Genomic DNA, 19,391 nt, shown 5'->3' with positions numbered 1-19,391 from the left:
TAAAGCTCCCTAAACCCCCCCGCCTTCCACCTGTCCCCAGGCTCTGCCTTCGGCCCCGCCGCGGGGCTCCCCTCAGCGCACGGGGGCGCCCCGCCGGCGGCGGTTCACCACCTCCCCCCGCCCCAAAACTGACCATCTTCCCGCTTAAATAACGACGCCCGTCACAGGAGCCCCGCCGCCGAGCTCGACCCGCCGGGTTGGGGGGGGGCCTCCCCCCTGCCCCGAGCTCAGCTGGCCGCAACTCCCTCGCGGGACAGCTGCGAAGGCAGGTAGGCAACAGGGCTCGTCCCGCCGCTCCGGCACCGGCCGAGGCCCCTGGCTGCGGCTCTGCCTTTTTGTTAATCCTGCAGAGCCGCCAGATCTCCCCCCCCCCACCTCCCCCGTTAGGCAGAAGCGAACAACACCCTCTTTACAACTCACCCTCGCCTGGCCACGGGCGGCAAAAAGCCGAAACGCTGAGGAAAACCACGCAGGACACACGGCCCCTCGCGTTGGTGTCCGGCCACTTGCCCCAGCACTGCTGCAGCACTGCAAGACCGAGATAGGCTGCACCTGCTTTGTATTCCCTCATGTGTTTCCAGTCCAGAGCCCCCAAAGGGCAACCAAAAAAGAAGAAGAAAAAAAGCCACCCTACAGAAACCAATTGCAGAACTGGGTTTCTAATACTGCCGTTGAATTCAGGGTATTGCTTTCCCAAGCAAAAGAGGTACAAGATGAAACCCAGCCCAAGGCATGAAAACCACTTGCATTTCCCACAACCAGCCCTTCTCCCTCTGCATTGGCAAAGGAGCCCAGAGAATCTAGTCTTCTGTTTAAGCAAATAAATGCCTTCGCGATGCACAACCTAGCACTGGTCACGCCCTGAGCATGCCAGTTGTACGTTCGATATTTAATTTAATTTGAATTCTTCCATAGATGTTTCTGAAGTGCCTTGTGTTCATAAAGTTGTTGCTCAGCCCAAGAACCTCATTAAACCCACAAACCTGCTGCATGCAGTGTCAAGCACGCAACAATGCCACAATGGCACCAGGCAGCAGGGTTTAACCTGATTTGCACTCTTACATCCAGCTTTTTATCTGCATCTCTTTTCCATTTGGTCACACTCTTTTATATTCAATAGTGCAGCTGCATAGGCTCAGAGCCATGTTCTAGACACAGTACCATCCAGACACAGTAACAGCGGTAGACAACATTGCTTAATTTAACTTACACCATTATACTCAATTTGTATTCTGAATCTTTCAAAGTTACCTTTAGTTTGCTTCCATCAAGTTGATTTTTTTAACCTCTCAAAGTTCCACAGTATTGTGGTAACTATTAAAATACATACTTACACAACTAGTCCTAAAGCATGCATCTGTGTGTTTATCTCCCTCTATGATCTTGGGGGGAAAAAAGTGTGAATTGTGCCATCTATGTATTGAGAATCTAGCAAAAAAAATCTAGTGTAGCTACTACAGAAAACATTCACACAGCCTGTAGCCTTAGGAGAACGTTAAGATCTGTGACATACGGTAGGTTTTGTGTACCTGTAGCAGATCAAAGGTGCTAAGAATCCTTTGTTTGCTTTTAAATAGCGTAAGGCCAAAATACATTGTTTCCTAATCCCACCTTTTAAGACTTGTTAGTCATTAATCTGGAAGTGCTTTACTGAATAGAACATCAGAATTATAATTTTATAGATGGGGAATGGGGATGCATTGACAGATATGTTAATTTTCACTCAGGACTGAAAAATTACTCCTTTCTAGAGCATAGCTTAGCACGGAGGAGGAGGGGAAAAAAAACCCACAACAAAACAACACACACAAATCATACAACCCCCCAACCTACTCACCTATCCTCGTCCTTTCCCAAAGACAAAACGCATCTCCATTAGGAACTTGAAGTTCACATATTAAATTTGCTAGTATAGTTAAATGAGCACATTTCTAAGTGAATACAGCAGGAGGAAAAATTTTAGGTAGGTGGTCCTAGGCTCCCTCCATACTCAAGATGGATGGAGAGAAAGACTCCTTTCAAAAGGCACTTTGGAAAAGATGAATAGCCTAGTTGTTCCAAGCTGTTGTCTGGATAGGTTCCTTTCTCCACTAGTAAAGGAAAGAACTTACGAACCTACAGTTGGATGGCATAAATAATCCAGCAAGCATATGCTCTTGCTTACATTACTGAGCTGCTTTTGTCCAGTCCTTCCCTCCAAATGTGTCACAACTAACACATACTAGGCACTGAACTTAAGTACCCTGCTCTAGAGTCCGTAACATGTATATTGGTAAGACACTGAGAGGTTGCTAAGTATTGTTAGAATAGAGCTCAGCTATAGACTAAAACTCAGCCTTAGAAAGCAAGGGCTTATGTGATTTTTGCTGATGTAATCTACATACTGATTGTAATTTTATTTAATATTACAAAATACATAAACTGTATCAATACACTGATATGCTGAATTATATTAACATTCAATCACATTATTTACAAAAATAAGTTTAAGTTGTTAACATCTGATCTGCTATTTTGGATGTAGACTGACAAACTGTCTTCACTGGGAGCTCCTATCCCCCGATAGCCCCTTTATTCAGTAGATACTTACACCTGTAATAGTGTCAACAAATGTTGCATTCATAAAATTTTGAGATTTGGATTTCACTTTTGACTAATCTAAAACAAACATATAATTTGGAATGTTTACGTTCTCCACATGCATAAACCTCAAGCTGTATAAAACAAGCAGTATGAAGCAGGTCAGCCTAACTTTATAGAAATTAAGGCATTCACCCTTTGAAAACGTATTTTTTAAAAAATGGACACCCTTGTAGGTAAGAATATTCTTATTTTAGTTAGGAGGTAAGTCATCTTGCTCAGAAAGTTTAACCTACTGCTGCCAGTGCCAAGAAGTACCACTCCAAATGATTCTTCAGCTGTTCAGTTTAGGTTTTTTTTGTTTTTAAATATATATATATTTCAGTCCTGACCTTTGATAAGAGTGGTGTATACAACAGGAAAGTGTTAATTTCCACTCTTAAGGCCTTTAACTGTGTGCATCTGTTTCAAAATCATACGGCTGAAGTCCAGTAAGTTATGCACCTAGTGCTTCAACCATAACAGTGTTATGTTCTAGCTCTTGCTAGAGAGGGGATGAAAATGCCAAGAAAATGCTATTGTTCATTCTCAGGCAACCTAAACCTTACAAAGGTTAAGAGTGCATTTATTCAAACAATGCTTTCCAGCATTTTGCTCCCAATGAAACTGGATGTCTCCTCAGTGTCCTATTATGTCAGCACAAGTCAGCACTCCCATAGAAAAAAAAAAAATCATAGATAAAAAGTTATTTTCAGCTAGGCCACTCTCCGTTCTAACCTAATGGGCAAGATATTTCTGCCAGCACTGCTCAGGAAGCAAGAATGGTAACTGCTTTTATGAATAGTATGGTCAGCTTAAAGACATGTCAAACTGAATCCAAAGTCCACTGCATTAAAGTCCACTGCATTAAATTTTACCTTAAGGTTATTTTAATACCTCTCTCTCCTCTTCCCCATGAGCTTCAAATTGAACACTGGTAACATTTCAAACAATGCATATTTAAAAAGACAAAACTATCTTGGATGCAATCTTTCAGCGTCAGAAAGCTTCCAAAGTTTCTAAAGCAAAAGTCTTAAAATACAGCTAGTTATACTGTAATCCAGTAACTGCATTCTGCAAGTCTGTGCAGGAGAGCATGCTCCTGAAGGGAGGTCTGTCTGCTTAAGAAAACAGTCTTTTCCTTCTTCAGCAGGAGGCAACCTCTGAGATAATAATAAGGATTGTAACAAGCTATCATATTAAATAACTGTACTTTGCTTCTTCATTTGAGGAAGGAATCTAGTTCCTGCCCTGTATCTCTTCCTTCTCTATAGCTGTAGACAACTTCTGGATGCAGGTGGTCTTATCAGAATGAGATTCACCAAAACAGCTTTAGATTATCACGGTATAGGGCTCGTAACTGCTAGCTGCCGCACAAACCTCCTGCACCCCCAACATCTCTGCTTCAGAACAATGTAACAAGGTTGGATTAGAAAAAAAAAAAAAAGGGGAGGGGGCACAAAATGGAGGTTGGACTAGAAAAAAAAAGGGGAGGGGGCACAAAAATGGTACAGTAAACTAATTGTGGTACTATAATGTCTAAGAGAGAGAAAGCAGTGCAAGTTAGGTACCAACCCTATACCCATGCTTAAGTTCCTTTCCCTGTATAAGTTAAGGCTGTAGATGCCAAAGGCTTCTTTGGACAAAGTGAGAACAATTAAAAATAGGAAATCAAAGCAGCAAGCTGAAACAAGTTCACCTATAGTTCATAATCTGACTGGACAAGAGAACTCTGAAGAATCTAATCAGAGATTTCAACTAATCAGTAACTGAAAAAGAAGCAAGTTGCAATAGTTTAATCACCTAAACTCAATATGCTATAGATAAATGACCTCTCTATACACGTCCTCCCTCTTCTTATCCCTTATCTGAATGGAAGTGGTAAAACTTCATTGATCCAGATTTTTAGTAATAACTATTACATGAAAAAAAGCTCTCAGTTGTAAAGGATAGGCTATTTTCCACTTACTGATGAAAAGAACTTCTCTTTGCACCTACCATTTGAAAATCTGTTCCAAGTCTACACTGCCTTTTGGTAAAGGTTGATCTGCCTGCTACTGAAGTTTACCATTTAGGAAACAGTAACTTGCAGCTGTGGTTAACAGATCCAATTGCTACTATAATCCAAAATTAAAGAAGCGTTAAGAGAAAGTTACACAGTAACTTCTACAGTTCCTCTACAGTTGAAGAGTTCTCATACAGAATATAAGTGCCAACTCATTTGATGAAGCATCTGTTTAAGCTGAATTGCAGTTATGCTATCACTACATAAAGCATTCAGTAAGGATCCTATTGCATTTTAGGATATTCCCGTGATTACTTATCAAAACTACACATGAAAAATATAAGAAAGTGTCCAGCATCTCATCTGGTGGAAAAAGAGCTTTTAATACGTTAAACTTGCAATTCCCCCTGTAGCTACAGAGTAACCGTGCTCCCTCTAGCTCTCTCTGCTTTTCACATCCCCAATATGGAGTGCTAATACATCCTTGTCATAAAAGGAATCAATAAAAAATAAATTTGTTAATAATTCATTTCAAATTCAAATAAGTTCCAGCACTTCAATAGAATATGTCTGAGTCTCTTTCTGACGTTTAAGCCTTTGCAGCTCTTGCAAACTTCCTTCAATCTTGTTGAGTTCAGAGTAGAATCGTACCTAAAAAGAAAAAAAAACCCCATGTTTATAATAAAATACAAAATTTAATTCAGTTCATTTCATATATAATAATACTGTGCAACTCCCTGTGGCTCTGTATAATTTCAGATATTCTGACCAAGCAAATATAGCAACTTTTAGGGTCAAAATGAGAAAAGAAGCAAATGCCATTTGATACTCACAAAGCAGCATATAGAGATGAGCACACATGACTTGATTTACTCTGTATTTAATAATATACATTCTTAACCCCCCCCATATTCTAAATCCATGCTCAAATGAGTTCATTATTCCAGGAGATGTAGCTTACTTGGGCTCGCACAAACTTATGCAGGCTAGAAAGCAGTCCTTTTGCTTCTGGTAGCATCACCATAACTGTGAAGTGAGCATCAAGTATCAGGCACATCCAGTCCATGATCTGAAGACAAACAAGAAAGGTACACGTATATTTTATGATACGTAGATGACGCTAAGATTTTGGTTTGAAAATGGACTCCAAAACGTTAACTTCCAATGCAGAATGCATTGTTTCACGCTTCAGGACTGTTCACTTTCAGTTAGCGAGAAGCATCCTGTTACATCTGACTTCAGATAGGTTATATTAATAGACAATACGTTATAGAATGAATACACATTTCTGATTTTACACAATCACAACTACTCACTCAGTTACACGGTGTAAAAACGGAAGGAGGTACAAATCTTAGAACTAGCTTCTTACCTGATTTATTGTTGGAGAAAGCACGCCAGGAAGAGTGGTAGTAATTTTTTCACTGCTTTTCACATACAGGTAGTGTAAATATCTGAGAAACAGCTTTAAAACAAAAAAAAGTGGGGGGAGGGACAACAGACAGACGACATGTAACAAGAACACACATATAATAGACCTACAAATATTCTTCTGCATACAGCAATACTCGTAAGTTTTTTTTTTTTTTTTTAAATAACCTAGATGCTTCTACACTATGCATTAAAAAATAAGTTTTATGGTGCTCCTCCATCATCTACAGCTTGGAGTTTGAAAACTCTCAGATATATTCAAAGTGTAAAACGACATTCAGTGCTAATCACTGTTCCAGTGGTTGTGTCATTGCAACGTAATTCCGACACAGAATTTCCTAGGGACTTGGCTAAAAACTTTATCAACAGGAACAATTTAAGTCCCAGTTTCAACATCAATAGCCAACAATAAATCGACGATAATCATAATCAGGCCAACATCATCTCGTGCTCAGTACGAGGTATACAGACTCTTCTACCTCCAAAAAAAGGATTAAGGAGATGGGCGAGTGCTAAGGTCAGCTTTGTTCAGATATGCAGGTTTTTGAATCACTGTAAAGCCATAGATAAACTCAGGTGTTGTGCTAGGGCCAGTTCCTGAAAATTTCATAGGGGATCTGAAATTGAAAATTTAAGTTTGATTTGTATTACGTTTGGTATTTTAGTGTACAATTTGTTTCTTTTTTTCCCCCCCCCTAAACTTGTAGTTCTGATGGAACTGACCAAATTAGAGGTTTTTTAAGACAATAATGACACATGCTAAAGCAAAAGAATGTATTACAACCATTATTAGATATGAACAATATTTTGAAGTGGACTGGATCATAAACATACAGTTTCTACCTTACATCTTCTACAATAAGCAAAGACTATGAAAAAGAACAAAGTTCTGTGTGTACGTAGAAAAATATAGCACTCATCAGCATTAAACCTTGTTAGTTATCTTAAAATAATGAATTTATGCAACCCTCATAAGTGTGTTAAGTTTCTGATACATAATGAAAAAAAGTCCTCTCTTCCATTTCCTCCCCCTAAAATTAATAAAAGTATTTAGAATTTTTAATTTTAATATGCTTACAACAGCTTGCTGAGCTGGAAGGTCTTTCAGATGAGGCAGAAGAAATGTTTCGCTGTAAGCTGAATGGAGAACAGCATTTCTGTGCAGTATTATTAAGGAAACAATTGCAAGAAATACATCTGAACTCATTTGGTTTGTAGAAATTGATAGAAATAGGTTATTTCTCTAGTTTTTTTTGAGATCCTAGTTCTGCTTGGTTATCTCCTGTATTTCCATCATGAAATATATGTGACCACTGAGACACTACAGAAACAGTCATCTTGAGCACAACTCTGTTCAACTCAAACAGGTAATTGGCTAACGTGTATTTCTTCAACAAAATCACTGATACTATTTTTTCTTGGGCAAAGGCTTTGGCTATACTTTTGCAAAAATACAGAAGTTCTAAAAAGCGTCTGCACCAATTAAAAGTTAATCATTTATATTTAGATTCTAAGTGACTTTTTTCTACTGAGTAGAAACTTCTCTTAACCAGAAATTCTCAGAAATTTTCAACAATAACAGAAAATAAATGTCTTTTAGCAATGCTAAAAGTGCATTATTTATGAAGTGAATGTTTACTGATTTTCTTTTGCTAAAATATACAGAGGATACAATAACGCAGCCTTTTGTGGTCCAACAGGGCAGAATTCACCATCGTTCTTCAGATGGGTTTCTTTTGCAAAGGCAGTATCACAGTGGTCCTCTTCCAGTTCATTATTGAAACCATTCTCTACAATTTCAGTCTTAACTTCTTTATTGTTCGATTCAATATCAATATAACAGATTACGGAATCCAGATTCACGTCTGTTCTTTCAAGATAGTCATCACTAATGCTGTAGAAGAAAATTCCACCAACATTTAATACTTTTATTATTAGGTTTAAAAATCAATGCCGTCAGCCCAAGAGTAACGGACAGTATTAACTTTTTGGTGCATACCATAAAAGTGAAAGTATATACTACTAAAATATACTATCTTGCAGAAAGGATAAAAACCATGAGAGGACAGTTAATATTTTGTAATTACTCACCTTGAACAATACACGTTCTCTTCATATACTCCAACACCATAAGTTATTCTATTATTAAACGTTCATAAGCTTATTTCAAGGTTATGGAACATGCAAGATCGCTACTGTCTTCTGACATTAGTAGGACTGTTTTAACCCTTAAGACAACTACGGTTCTCCTAACATTTAGTAATTAAGTATTTCTCATTTCTAAGTAAGATACTACCCATATGAACAAGATTTGATGTTTCAGGGTGGGGCGGAGGACAAGGGAGGACTTTTGTGCTCCTGAAGCCCAGAGGAACAGCTAGATAGCCTTTTCTTTTGGCTACAGTGCTTACCTAAAACTTCATTCATCCCCATTATTATGCAAGAGCCATTTGGGTGGATGTTGTGGCGAACTTAAGAGTTAACCTTTCTTATGGGCTTCTTACTCTAGGTAAGTTCCTAATTAACAACACATCTGAAAGAAGGCAAATGCTATTTAAGCCAGCAACGTTATCAAAAAGCACACTCATTTAATTACATCTGACAATTTTTAGAATTACTGTATGCAATAGGCATCTTGTAAGAAGTATTTTAGTATATAGGACTACAACATTCACTGTGCTTAGAATTAAGAGTTCGTGCACAGTATCAGTTGCTTATCTACACAGGTAAAAGCCATTCTTGGCAACAAACAGCTTTTTAGCTAAAGGGCTTGGTCTAGTGAAGAAAAAAAACACTGATTCCAACTTACCTTAAAAATACTTTCAAGCAGGTGTAAGTAATTTCTTCAGGAATATCTGGGAACCGTTGTAGGCAGATTTGTAAGAGATGCACATCTTTTTTCTCCAAAGCAACAGCCATTAAGTCTGGGCATAAACTGTATGAATAAGGTAAGAACAGACTACACAGTTCACTCCTAGTGAAAACTACGTTAGCAACTAATGTAGAAGTATTAATCTCGTTTTACATAAAAATCCTTCAATCCCACCTCAGAAGTATCAGTTTCATCAGCAAATAAGCAACAGACTAGAAGAGACATTGAGTATAAGCATCTTTGACAGTCAATTCTGATAATGCAGAGAGTGCTTCATGTAAAAAAAAAAAAAAAGGACTCCCTCCCCCCCCCCCCCCCTTTTCTTTTAAAGTGTGGAAGGGTCACCTGTAAGAGAGCTCTCGCTTTCCGATCAGCTGTACCAGGAAGTTTCGAGGGTAGAACACTGGATCTCTTTTACATCTATTCACAAGAGCAGTTATTACACATCCAATGGTAGCTTGGAAATCTGGCATCTGTGCTTTTGACAACAATTGTTTCAATTCATCTTCAATTGCAGCTGAAGAAGAGTCCTGAAAACAACAAGAACTATGCAACTCAAGAGCAACGCATAGTAACAGTACAGTTCTCAACCTTTCCAATTAGACCACAGTAGAAAGAGAACTATTTCACTATTCAAGCCGAAGTAGTAAAACCACTCACTAGTATGTGTTTTGATATCCTATCACAATCATGAAAGAGCCAAACAGTAACAACAGAGTAATTATGCACTTTGAACTCAGGAATATGAAGTATCTTTCATTAGTTATTCAGTGATTATTCTCCTAGTACTTCAGGAACATTATCAAGATCTCCAGCCAAAGTGGAATACATGTATGTTTCAAACAAGAAGGGATATAGCTTAAAGTATCACAACACTTGCAGCAAGTTTTGAAAGGGAACTAAACCAGAACATGCAGCTACCATATCTGACAAATTAATCAGCAAAGTTTACTTGAAGCTGAATATTGGGTCCCAGGATGCTGGGACTAATTTCAGTACTGATACTTATTATCAAGTTCAGTTCAGTTATTAGACTAAATCCTCTAACTTGCTTCAAAAGATGATGCTCTTACTTGTTTTGGAATACATTTTAATGGGTCACTATTTTATGTTATACCCTACTCCAGAATTTTATGGATAGGTTGTTTCCTAAAACAATTAACAAAATTAAACAAAATTAAAGCATCAAATAAGAATCTAAAAAAGCTTTAAAAAAAACCCAAAGCGTTCAGCTAGAATATCCTCTCACCTTATATACTGAAAAATAAGACTAAAATTTTGAAAAACCAGCATCTTCGTGCTGGTTGTCAGAACTCAGTGAGGAGCCCTGTGTCGTACAGCTGTATGCCACGCTCTTCTGACAAAGCTTTAATTTCATTATGCCTGAATACTAGTCTTGCACAATAACAGTTTAATCCTCTAACATGCCTGGTTAAGACAGCTTCTTCAGCTTGAGCTACACAAGAGGACATGGAAGAAGAGAATAGCTTTAGAGACATTTGGCATATTCCAAGAGCACCTAAAGAAATCCTTTAGGATATTTGGTTTACTTACTTTTATATCTAATAACAGCTGCCCAACTGTTAAGGTATCTGGCTGTGCCTTAGCAACACTATTCCTCCTTGATCTTAACTACAATAAAGAAACACAAAAAGTTATTATTCAGGTCCAAAAAAGATGGTGTCTGTTCAAGGATATCAATCAAGATAACTAGGAAGATCATGTGTCAACTTGCTGCAGGAATTACATTCAGTAACTGGGTAGTCAAATCCCAGAAATAGTGTTAGAAAAAATCCGTGACAAATACCAAGTTAGATTCCCTTTTGCTACAATATGTAAAAATACAAATAGCAGCATGGGAGAAGAGACGGAGAAACAAAACAAAAGCCTCACTTACTCCTAATGTTAACTTACAGTCATTTTGGATTCAGATTTTAGAGCTACTGATTGCTGTGACTGAAGGGAAACCACCAGCTCTTCATCGCTAAGGGTATTCCAGTTTATAAATGAAGACACATCTGTGAACACAAAAATGAGACTACATAAAGCATACACTGAAAGCATATTTACTAAAATAGAAATACTACATCAACTTCTGATAGTAATATGTATTTTATAAAGTATAACCCAAGTAATTTTCTGCCAAGAAATTTTCCATTTGTTTTATCTCAGCAGCAAGTAGTTTTATGATCCTCTTTACACACTCTTTTCCCATATAATCTCTTAGAGGAGGAGAAATAAACCTGTTACTACACAATTTATTTTGAATACTACTTGCAGCAACATTTTGCAGTGCAACACGAAATTAAAGAAATTGTAAAAGTTAAACTTAAACTTAAGTTTACAAACTTAGGTTTGGCACTACTCTGTCTAGTCAGAGGCTCTTTAAAAAAGTTCACAAGAGTCAGTGCTTTATTTCTTTAATTTTGATTTCAGTGACCATAGCTAGCATCTCAGCATTTTCAATAAGCCCAGTATTTGAATTCAGGTCATCTCAGTTTAAGTGGAGTCACATTAAGTTTATGTTGCCAAAAATCCCAATACACACAAGAACGTTTGAGTTTAATGGCTAGGAACAGAATACACTGTTAAGTTACTTTAAGCTGTTTATATTTCATTGATTTTATAGGACTGCAATAAAATATTTTTATCATTTAAAAAAAAAAAAGATGAGATCCTTGTACTATAATTACAAAAATTCTTACCAGATGTTTGACTGTCTTTGAGCTTTCCCACAGCAGCTGCCAAGGATGAAGTTTCACACTTGTATATAATTACTGTTAGCACTTTTCCATGGGTAAAAAAAAATTTTTCCCCATAACACCACAACTACAAAATATTAAACATATTGTTAATGAGGAGTGGAGCAGAGAAGGAAGTTTCCGCACAAACTGACATTTAACTCCTTACTACTCCATTACTCCTTACTATTCAACTAAAAGTCTTCTCACTGATCAAATGATTTTTAAGATTAATTTTGGATGGGTTTAAACACTTGCTAGCAGACCTTCCTTAAGCATTGCTTTTAAATACAGAAATAAGCAGCCTACAATTGAGTATTTTCCAGTGATGTCTTAAAGCACAGTAGCTGCTTTGAGGAAATAATTCCAGTTGGTAATTTTAATTTGCTAGTGAGCTATCAGCAAGTCTAGCACCATTAAGATGAACATGCAAACAGCAATCAGGTTCCCTTCCCTGTCCCCCACAGAACATCTGACTACCATAAAATTGTATTTCACTACTGTATTTAATCACTTAGGTGTCAGTTTACTTACCAATTGACACCTGAAGATCTTGAAGCACAATTTAGAGAGTTGCTGGGATCATTTAGGCAGTCATTTGCAAATGGTCTGAACATAATAGCTAACTAAATAAAAAACCCAGTCAGTATCTATTTCATTCACCCCAAATAGTCAAGACCAGCAGAAGTGATAAGATGCCAGATTATCAAAGAAGTTACCGTAGGCCACCAGTCTCATGTTTTGAGATGATAACAAGAATAGTTCAGCAACTGGCCATTATTAATTTTGTTTCAGAAGAGGACGTTCACTGTTCTTTCAGACAAAAACTAAAAGTCTGGAGGTCATCTGTCTCTTTTCACTTCTATCAGGCCAAACGCATCAGATGGAAGCTTAGGGATCACAAATTAAAAATAAAGCTCACTTGTCCACTGGTTCCCAGGGGCAGTTCCTTTGAAGTCTGTAGTGTTTGAAATTTTGTATTCCATATTGTTAGGCACTCTGTAGAAAACAAGATATAGATTCAAAAGCAACACGAATACTACATTTTTCTTTGCTATTTTCAGTTACAATGACTTGAAAAAGGAGGTTCAACTAATTCAAAAAAAAAAAAAACTGAGGCAAAAACAGAAGTTGTTTTAAACTAACTCAGTTTAGTGATGTATTCAACATCCTGGTTAGTCTTCTCGACAAATTTATTTAAAGAATAGTTAGTTTTTGAGCAAAGAGTTTCAAACAAGAAGCAGTGATAACAGAGAGAGCAACCCATATAGTAATGCTAACTTACCTACACACCTCCAATAGCTTTTTCACGTTGATCAACCTAGCTGTCCCTCTGATCAGTTTTGTTTAGCCTAATAACCCATCTGGAAAAACATGTTTTAAAATGCTAAACTATATTCAATGGCTTACACTGCAGTGGTCCCATAGTTCTTCAGAACTTCAGGTGCAGGACTGAAGTGTTTCTGCTCCACTGATTTTAGACACTGATCTCTCATAGAACATTAGGTCTGTTTTCCCACACAGGTCCTGTATACTTCATAATGCTCCTTCCCCCCCCGACTACGAGTTCTCTCACTGCTTCTTCTCACCTGTTTCCACAAACAGCATGAAAACAAATAGTGAAAACACCATGGGGAGTTTAGTCTTGTAACCCTCTGCACCATTTACTGAAGCTCAACCTTTAGACTAGCACTCTCAACTATACAACTCAACTACGTATATTAGTTTCAAGAGCCAATTAACACTTTATTCAAAAAGCAAGATTTATACCATTCACTAGAGAATCAAGACCAACATTTTTCCTGCTCAGTGACCTATTTAATAATCCATCTATCTTTTTATCCAAGAACAATATTTTAGAAGAAAGTTAGACATCTTAACCTAGTTATTTTCCAGTTACCTTTGGATTCTTCACCAAATGCTGTTAGACTTCCTAATACTGCAACATGGTCTTTATCAAGAACGACAAAGGAAGTTCCTTTTAGAACACTTCCAGATACCAACAGTTTGAGCAGTAGTGACTTGGACAAAATTTGCTCTTCCTCTTCACTGTGTCGCTGCAGAGGTATCAGAACTTTATACACAGAGCCGTTGGAGTCTGTCAAAGAGCAGAGACAACGTTTTTCCACAAACTGTCATTATGGAAAAACTATTTGATGCAACATGGCAAAAGTATAGCCAAAATTAGAGCTGAAATACAAAGAAGTACAGGATATTAAAAGGACATGTCATGACGCAAAGCAGAAACACAGTCGCACAGCTACACAAGATCTCACAAGATTTATTACAAAATACAACTTACACAAACATAGAAGTGTGATGATTTGATTTTTTATATATGCCGTGAAGCTCAGTGGATTAGATAATTCCTGTTGTTCAAGCTTATATTTGTGCAGCATATTCAGCTTAAATTTCTGTACGTAGATAAAAAAATTCCCATCCTAAAAAACAGAAACAAAAACCCAAGTTTGTCTTTCATTTACAAAGAAAAGAGATAATGGAATCCCAATATTATTATTTACTGCTAAATTTTGACTGTTAAGCAAAATTATTAATGTACACGCTTACTTCAGTGGGTGTATAGCATGAAGTGGGATGTACGGCATAATTCCAGAAAGTTTGCAGATTCAAGCACATAAAGACAATTCTAAACTGATACAACAAATGGCTTCACCAGGAAGAAGCATTTGAATAAAGAGATTCATGGATAAACTTCAACCACTGGAAGGTTTTTTTTTTTTTTTAAAAAACATAAATGCTATTTAATAAAGTTTTTTTATAATTAGCAAGTATTTGAGAAAATAAGAAGTTACTTAACTGTATATTGTATTTAATCTTAACTGTTTGCTAAAACTCTAAAAGCCAGGCTCCCCCATCCTGAGAGCAACACAACTTCAATTTAATAGCTCCATCAGAAACAGTATTTAAATACAAGATAATGATTTCATCAAAAACCCTTAAAATACAATGAAACAAGCAATGGTTTTCAGAAGAAGCATTTAGATGTGTTGCTATTAAAGTTTTTTTTTTATTTTATTTTTTAAACTCACTTTCTCAGTAGCAAAAATTAAGATTGGCTCCTGACCTTCCAGAAGAGCTTCACTCCACCTAAAAACAGAAAGCTGTATGAACATCTTCTAAATTTTAGGTCTATACCCAAAGTCATGCCACCACTACTTAGGCAGCCTCTTGTTTTTAACTGTATAAATAGCTCTAAGATATGAAAACCAATGTATTCAAAAGAATTCCATTACTCCCCAAAAGGAAAAACTTGCATCATCGATTCCTTGGATCACGAATCGAGCTTCATAAAGTAGTATCACTTACTTAATGACTTCATCAGAAATAAAGTTTTCAATTTCTTGTTGTGGGGCTTCCAAAAGGACATCTAAAGTTCGAACACCACCTCCTTTGAATAGTACCAATGGCTCCCCATGGGGTAGTGAATGTATCCTGTACACATCAGCTGACAGCTGTTTAGAAAAAAAAAAGGTAACTTCAAAGCTAATGTTCTTCAGTACATTACATGAAAGCCAAGTGTTCTGCATGTATTTTTTTTTTTAAGTTCTTTCAAAAAATAAGTAATAGAAGGGTGATGAACTTATAATATTCCTAGCAGCTGCTGGTTTTCTGAAATGCTATAGAATAATGCAAATCACTACCTGAGGAAAAGCTAGGAAAAGGTCCTGATGAGCAGCATATTTCTGAATGACATCAACCAAAACATAGTTGAGAGTAAGGAGTTCAAACAATTTTTAAGCAGCGTAACATAAACTGTTGTTTAATGCTTATGCAAGTGGAGTAGAAAATCCGCATCTGAACATAATTCACAATCTTTAAATAAAGTCCTTTGAAATGATGCATTTGGGATACTAATCAAATTAAGGGTAACACTTTGAGGATAAAGTCTCTCAATCCAAGTGGATTCCTTGCAATACTCCAGAACGTCAAGAAGCACAAGTTAACAAAACAATCAGCTAAAGTTTAATTTTCATAGTACTGCTAACATTAATCTCTTCCCTCTCCCAAGACTCAAAATGTTAACATAAAAGTGAACATAAATTATAAGACTCTTACTGTTGCTTTAAATACTTTGTCCAAGTTAACATCTTCATCCTTCCATATTCTTAAAACCTTAAAGAGAGATATTGATAAGCACAGTCAAGTAGTGTATATACTTTGCATCACACACAATACTAGTGATTGCATTTCACTGAATCAGCATAGGAGGAAAATACGAAGGTATTCACAGTAACTTTAGTGAAAACAGACTCAGGGGAAGTTTTCATGGGAAGAAGCTAAAGCAGGGACATCAGAAGTGCAAATCAACCCCCAAAAACCTTGAATTTGAAAGAAAGGATGGAAAAGAATGAGGTTAAGAACAGAAGGTACAGCAGCATTCGAGAAGCTAAACAGAAGTAAATCAAAAAGACAGAGACAGATTAAGGTGCTGATGACCTGATCTGGAAGAGAACATGTTTCAAGGAGAAAAATGGAAGGTTGGAATGGATATTTCACATTTAAAAAAAAAAAAAAAAAACAGCCAAGTGTTAAAGAAGTTTTTGGCAGGAACAACAGGAAATGTTTAATTTTAAGACATGAGCGGAAAGACAGGGATGCAGGTATAAACCATTTCAACTGGTTCAGTAGAAAAATCATGCAGTTGCACATTTCAACCAGTCTGTAGTAAGAAAAATAAGTTATCTTTGGAGAAAGTATGTATGAAGCATTCTTTATTGAGAGTGCTTCAGTTTTTAAAAGGCCACTACGTAACTGGTGGTCAGCATGGATCTGCAGGCCACAAGAGAAGAACAGGCTGTGCACATCCCTTTCCACTCAAAGAGCAGAGATGACCTGAATTGCAACGGTACAAAACCAACACTGCCAGCTTTGAGAGACTGCAATAAGATGTTGAGAGCTCCATACATTTCCATTTGTTCAACTGAGCTTAAAACAAACAAACAAACAACCCCCCCAAACCCAACAACTTTTCTACCTACATTCACGCAGAAGACTCACTACTATTTTTTTCTTTTAACAACAAATAAAGACTCTCACCTTGTCATCATGAACAGCAATATATTCATGAGTTTCAAAGTTGCATACAACTGGGCATGTGATAATCTGTCCATGTTTAACTGACCAACAACCTAGTGGCTTCTGATCTGAAACCTAGAAGGGTCAAAACACACAAATATAGTTAAGATATATATAAGTATGTTTTTGAGATCTCTCTTATGACAATAACTTGCTTTAAAGACAAAATACAAACTAACTAAATCTGGCTTAAATGAGAATATTAAAATATAGAAATTGCTACAGTGGAACAGAATTTTTGAATACTATTAGCATCCTTTTTTTCTGACTTTAATACCAGCAATTTCAGAGCAACACAAGAGAACTCTACAATAGAAGTTTATTTCTTTTCACGTTAGAAATAACTTTGGCCTGTAATAACTAGACAGACTTATGCCAAAAAGCACAGTCATGATGCTACACTTTTCCACAATGAACATATTACTTTTAATCAATAGCACAATTATGTACAGAAACGCACCTTTCCTCTTCCTGTTTCAGTACAAGATCAATGAGTTTTACTCTCTAAATTCATCTTATATGATTCATATTTTGCTGCTCAGAGGGGATTCAACCCCCTTTCCTTAGTCTAAGAGTGCATCAGGCATGCCCTACCAACACATTTATAGTCTCATGTATGCTCTTGCTAGCGATACTAACGATCCCAAAGGGCATTGTACCATACACCCATTAACATACAATCCCTATCCCCGCAAATATGACAGCGAAACAAAGACTCAAAAAAAAAGTTTATCTAAGCTGTGTATCATGGGGCACTGGAATGAATGTATACATTTTTAAAAAAACATCTGTTACATCACTTTATGGTTCCAGGTGCTGCAAGCACTCTAAGCCACTGGCCCCCAGGCAACAGGAAGGCAGCTAAGAGCCACAAAGCTGACAGCTGGGCGAGATGTGCGGCACCCTAGATACGGCAAGGGAAATCGTTACGCACCCTCGAGTTTCAGGAGGCAAATATTTCTTGGAGCGAGGAACCAAGAGAGAAAACCAGCAAAAGGAGAAACAAGCAAGCAGCCGCCTGAACGGACAGCCGGGGCGCGGACACACGGCGCGGGGCTGAGGGCCGGCCCCGGGGGCTGGTGACAGCCGAGCCCAGCGCCGCTCCGCGCCCGCAGGCCGCACCTGCCCCGGGGCGCCGCGGCTGCCGAGGGGGCAAAGCCGCGCTGCGCCGTTACCTTAAAGAGCGTGGCCGTCCTGCCGCGGTCGGTGAGTAGGACGTGGTCGGAGTCCGGGCCCGGCTCCAGCGCCAGCACCCCCGCGCCCAGCCCGACGCCACCGCCGCTGGGACCCAGCCCGCACAGCGTGAACCCCTCGCACAACGCCGCCATCTTAGCGAGCGCCCACCGCTCGCGAGACTTGGCGCGTTGGCCGGCCGGCCGGCGGCGCGCCTGCGCGCCTGGGCGCCCCGGGCGGACGGAGCGGCAGTGCGCATGCGGCCGACGGCGCCGTCACACGGCGCGCATGCGCCTTTGGTGGTGGTGGTGGGGGGGTGTGTGCCGACGACGCGGGGGTGTGAGGGTGGGGCTGGTGCTGAGGCGGGAAAGCGGCGTGCTCTCTCTGAGGTGAGTTCGCGCCGCTGGGGCGTTACTGCCTTCGACGTGAGAAGTCATCCGAGGCGCTGGGCTTGTCCGGTTTCCGCAGCAAGCGCAACACGATTATTAACAACTGGAAGTAATCGATGTAAATGCTGAAACTGGGCAGAGAATCTCTAGTGTGTTTTATGACACAAAAAGTGAAGCTATTTGCAACAGCCTTGGTTTTGCTGTATTGCTGAAATCTGTAAAACTAGGGCTACAGTTCTTGGCTTCCACTTAAGTTGTAGTAAGGCTTTGCCTCTTAATATTTGCAAAGTACATAAAATGCAGTGCCCCCTGAATATCTTAAGTGTTGCAAAATTACAGAAGACTCATTGTTTTTTCAAAAAGCCATTACAAAGCAGTGCAATTAACCACATTTAGGATTTCATTTATTCGGCTGTGTTTCCTGTGCGTTTTGTGCATATCAGATCATTTCCACAGCTATTCATATGGTCATGAGTGTTTGATCATGCTAAAGAGGCATAATTTATATGCAGATTAGCCCAAGAACATCAAATATAAGGCTTCTGTCATTTTTGCATTTACACAATAACATCGTGCTATTTTTAAGAATAATTACACATACATCTGCCCTAGGAAATATGTCTTATGTAGGATTTTTGTAAAGAATGAGGTTGCAAAATGTGTTCCCTCTGCAAGAGTAGAATCTAACCCCAGTGGTTTTAGTGGCAGTAGGATCGGGTCCATGGTTTTAACCAGTTTGTAATGTATTTGCATGCAGTATAATTTTGTGTCCGTGTGCAAATTTAAATTAGTCCTACCAATACAAACCCAGAATCTTAAACAAATCCTTTTCAGGCCCAATCATTAGTAATTTTATTGACATAGCTGCTGTTGTCCGCTGTCAGCGAACGTGCCTTGTCAGCATTGTAATTTCAGAGGCCTCGCTGCAGGCATATCCGCTTGCGAGAGAATCCAGTGCTAATCTTGCCTCTTTGAGGGTAATCACCAGCTTAGTTTGGTGGCAGAAACTCAGCCAGTGTCTTTGTTGTCTACCAGGCAAGGCCCCAACGTGCATATTCTAGCAG

The 19,391-nt window shown here is 38.5% G+C and overlaps 1 protein-coding gene across 1 annotated transcript; it reads right to left on the bottom strand.

The window, feature by feature from the left end:
• Positions 1-2,372: 2,372 nt before the first annotated feature.
• NOL11 (nucleolar protein 11) lies at positions 2,373-18,174 on the bottom strand. Its single transcript, XM_068913760.1, has 18 exons — positions 17,941-18,174; positions 16,727-16,840; positions 15,746-15,802; positions 14,996-15,141; positions 14,719-14,776; positions 13,971-14,109; positions 13,569-13,766; positions 12,591-12,667; positions 11,633-11,756; positions 10,842-10,945; positions 10,482-10,559; positions 9,273-9,457; positions 8,865-8,990; positions 7,728-7,949; positions 7,134-7,212; positions 5,997-6,089; positions 5,586-5,693; positions 2,373-5,275 (listed from the first exon to the last, which is right to left on the bottom strand). The coding sequence occupies exons 1-18, from the start codon at positions 18,091-18,093 to the stop codon at positions 5,162-5,164; spliced, it is 2,175 nt and encodes a 724-aa protein (XP_068769861.1). The 5' UTR covers positions 18,094-18,174; the 3' UTR covers positions 2,373-5,161.
• Between the last annotated feature and the right edge of the window lie 1,217 nt (positions 18,175-19,391).

Source organism: Struthio camelus, chromosome 19 (assembly GCF_040807025.1).
Source record: "Struthio camelus isolate bStrCam1 chromosome 19, bStrCam1.hap1, whole genome shotgun sequence".
NCBI classification, from domain to species: Eukaryota; Metazoa; Chordata; class Aves; order Struthioniformes; family Struthionidae; genus Struthio; species Struthio camelus.
This window is presented reverse-complemented; position numbering and strand designations above follow the sequence as displayed.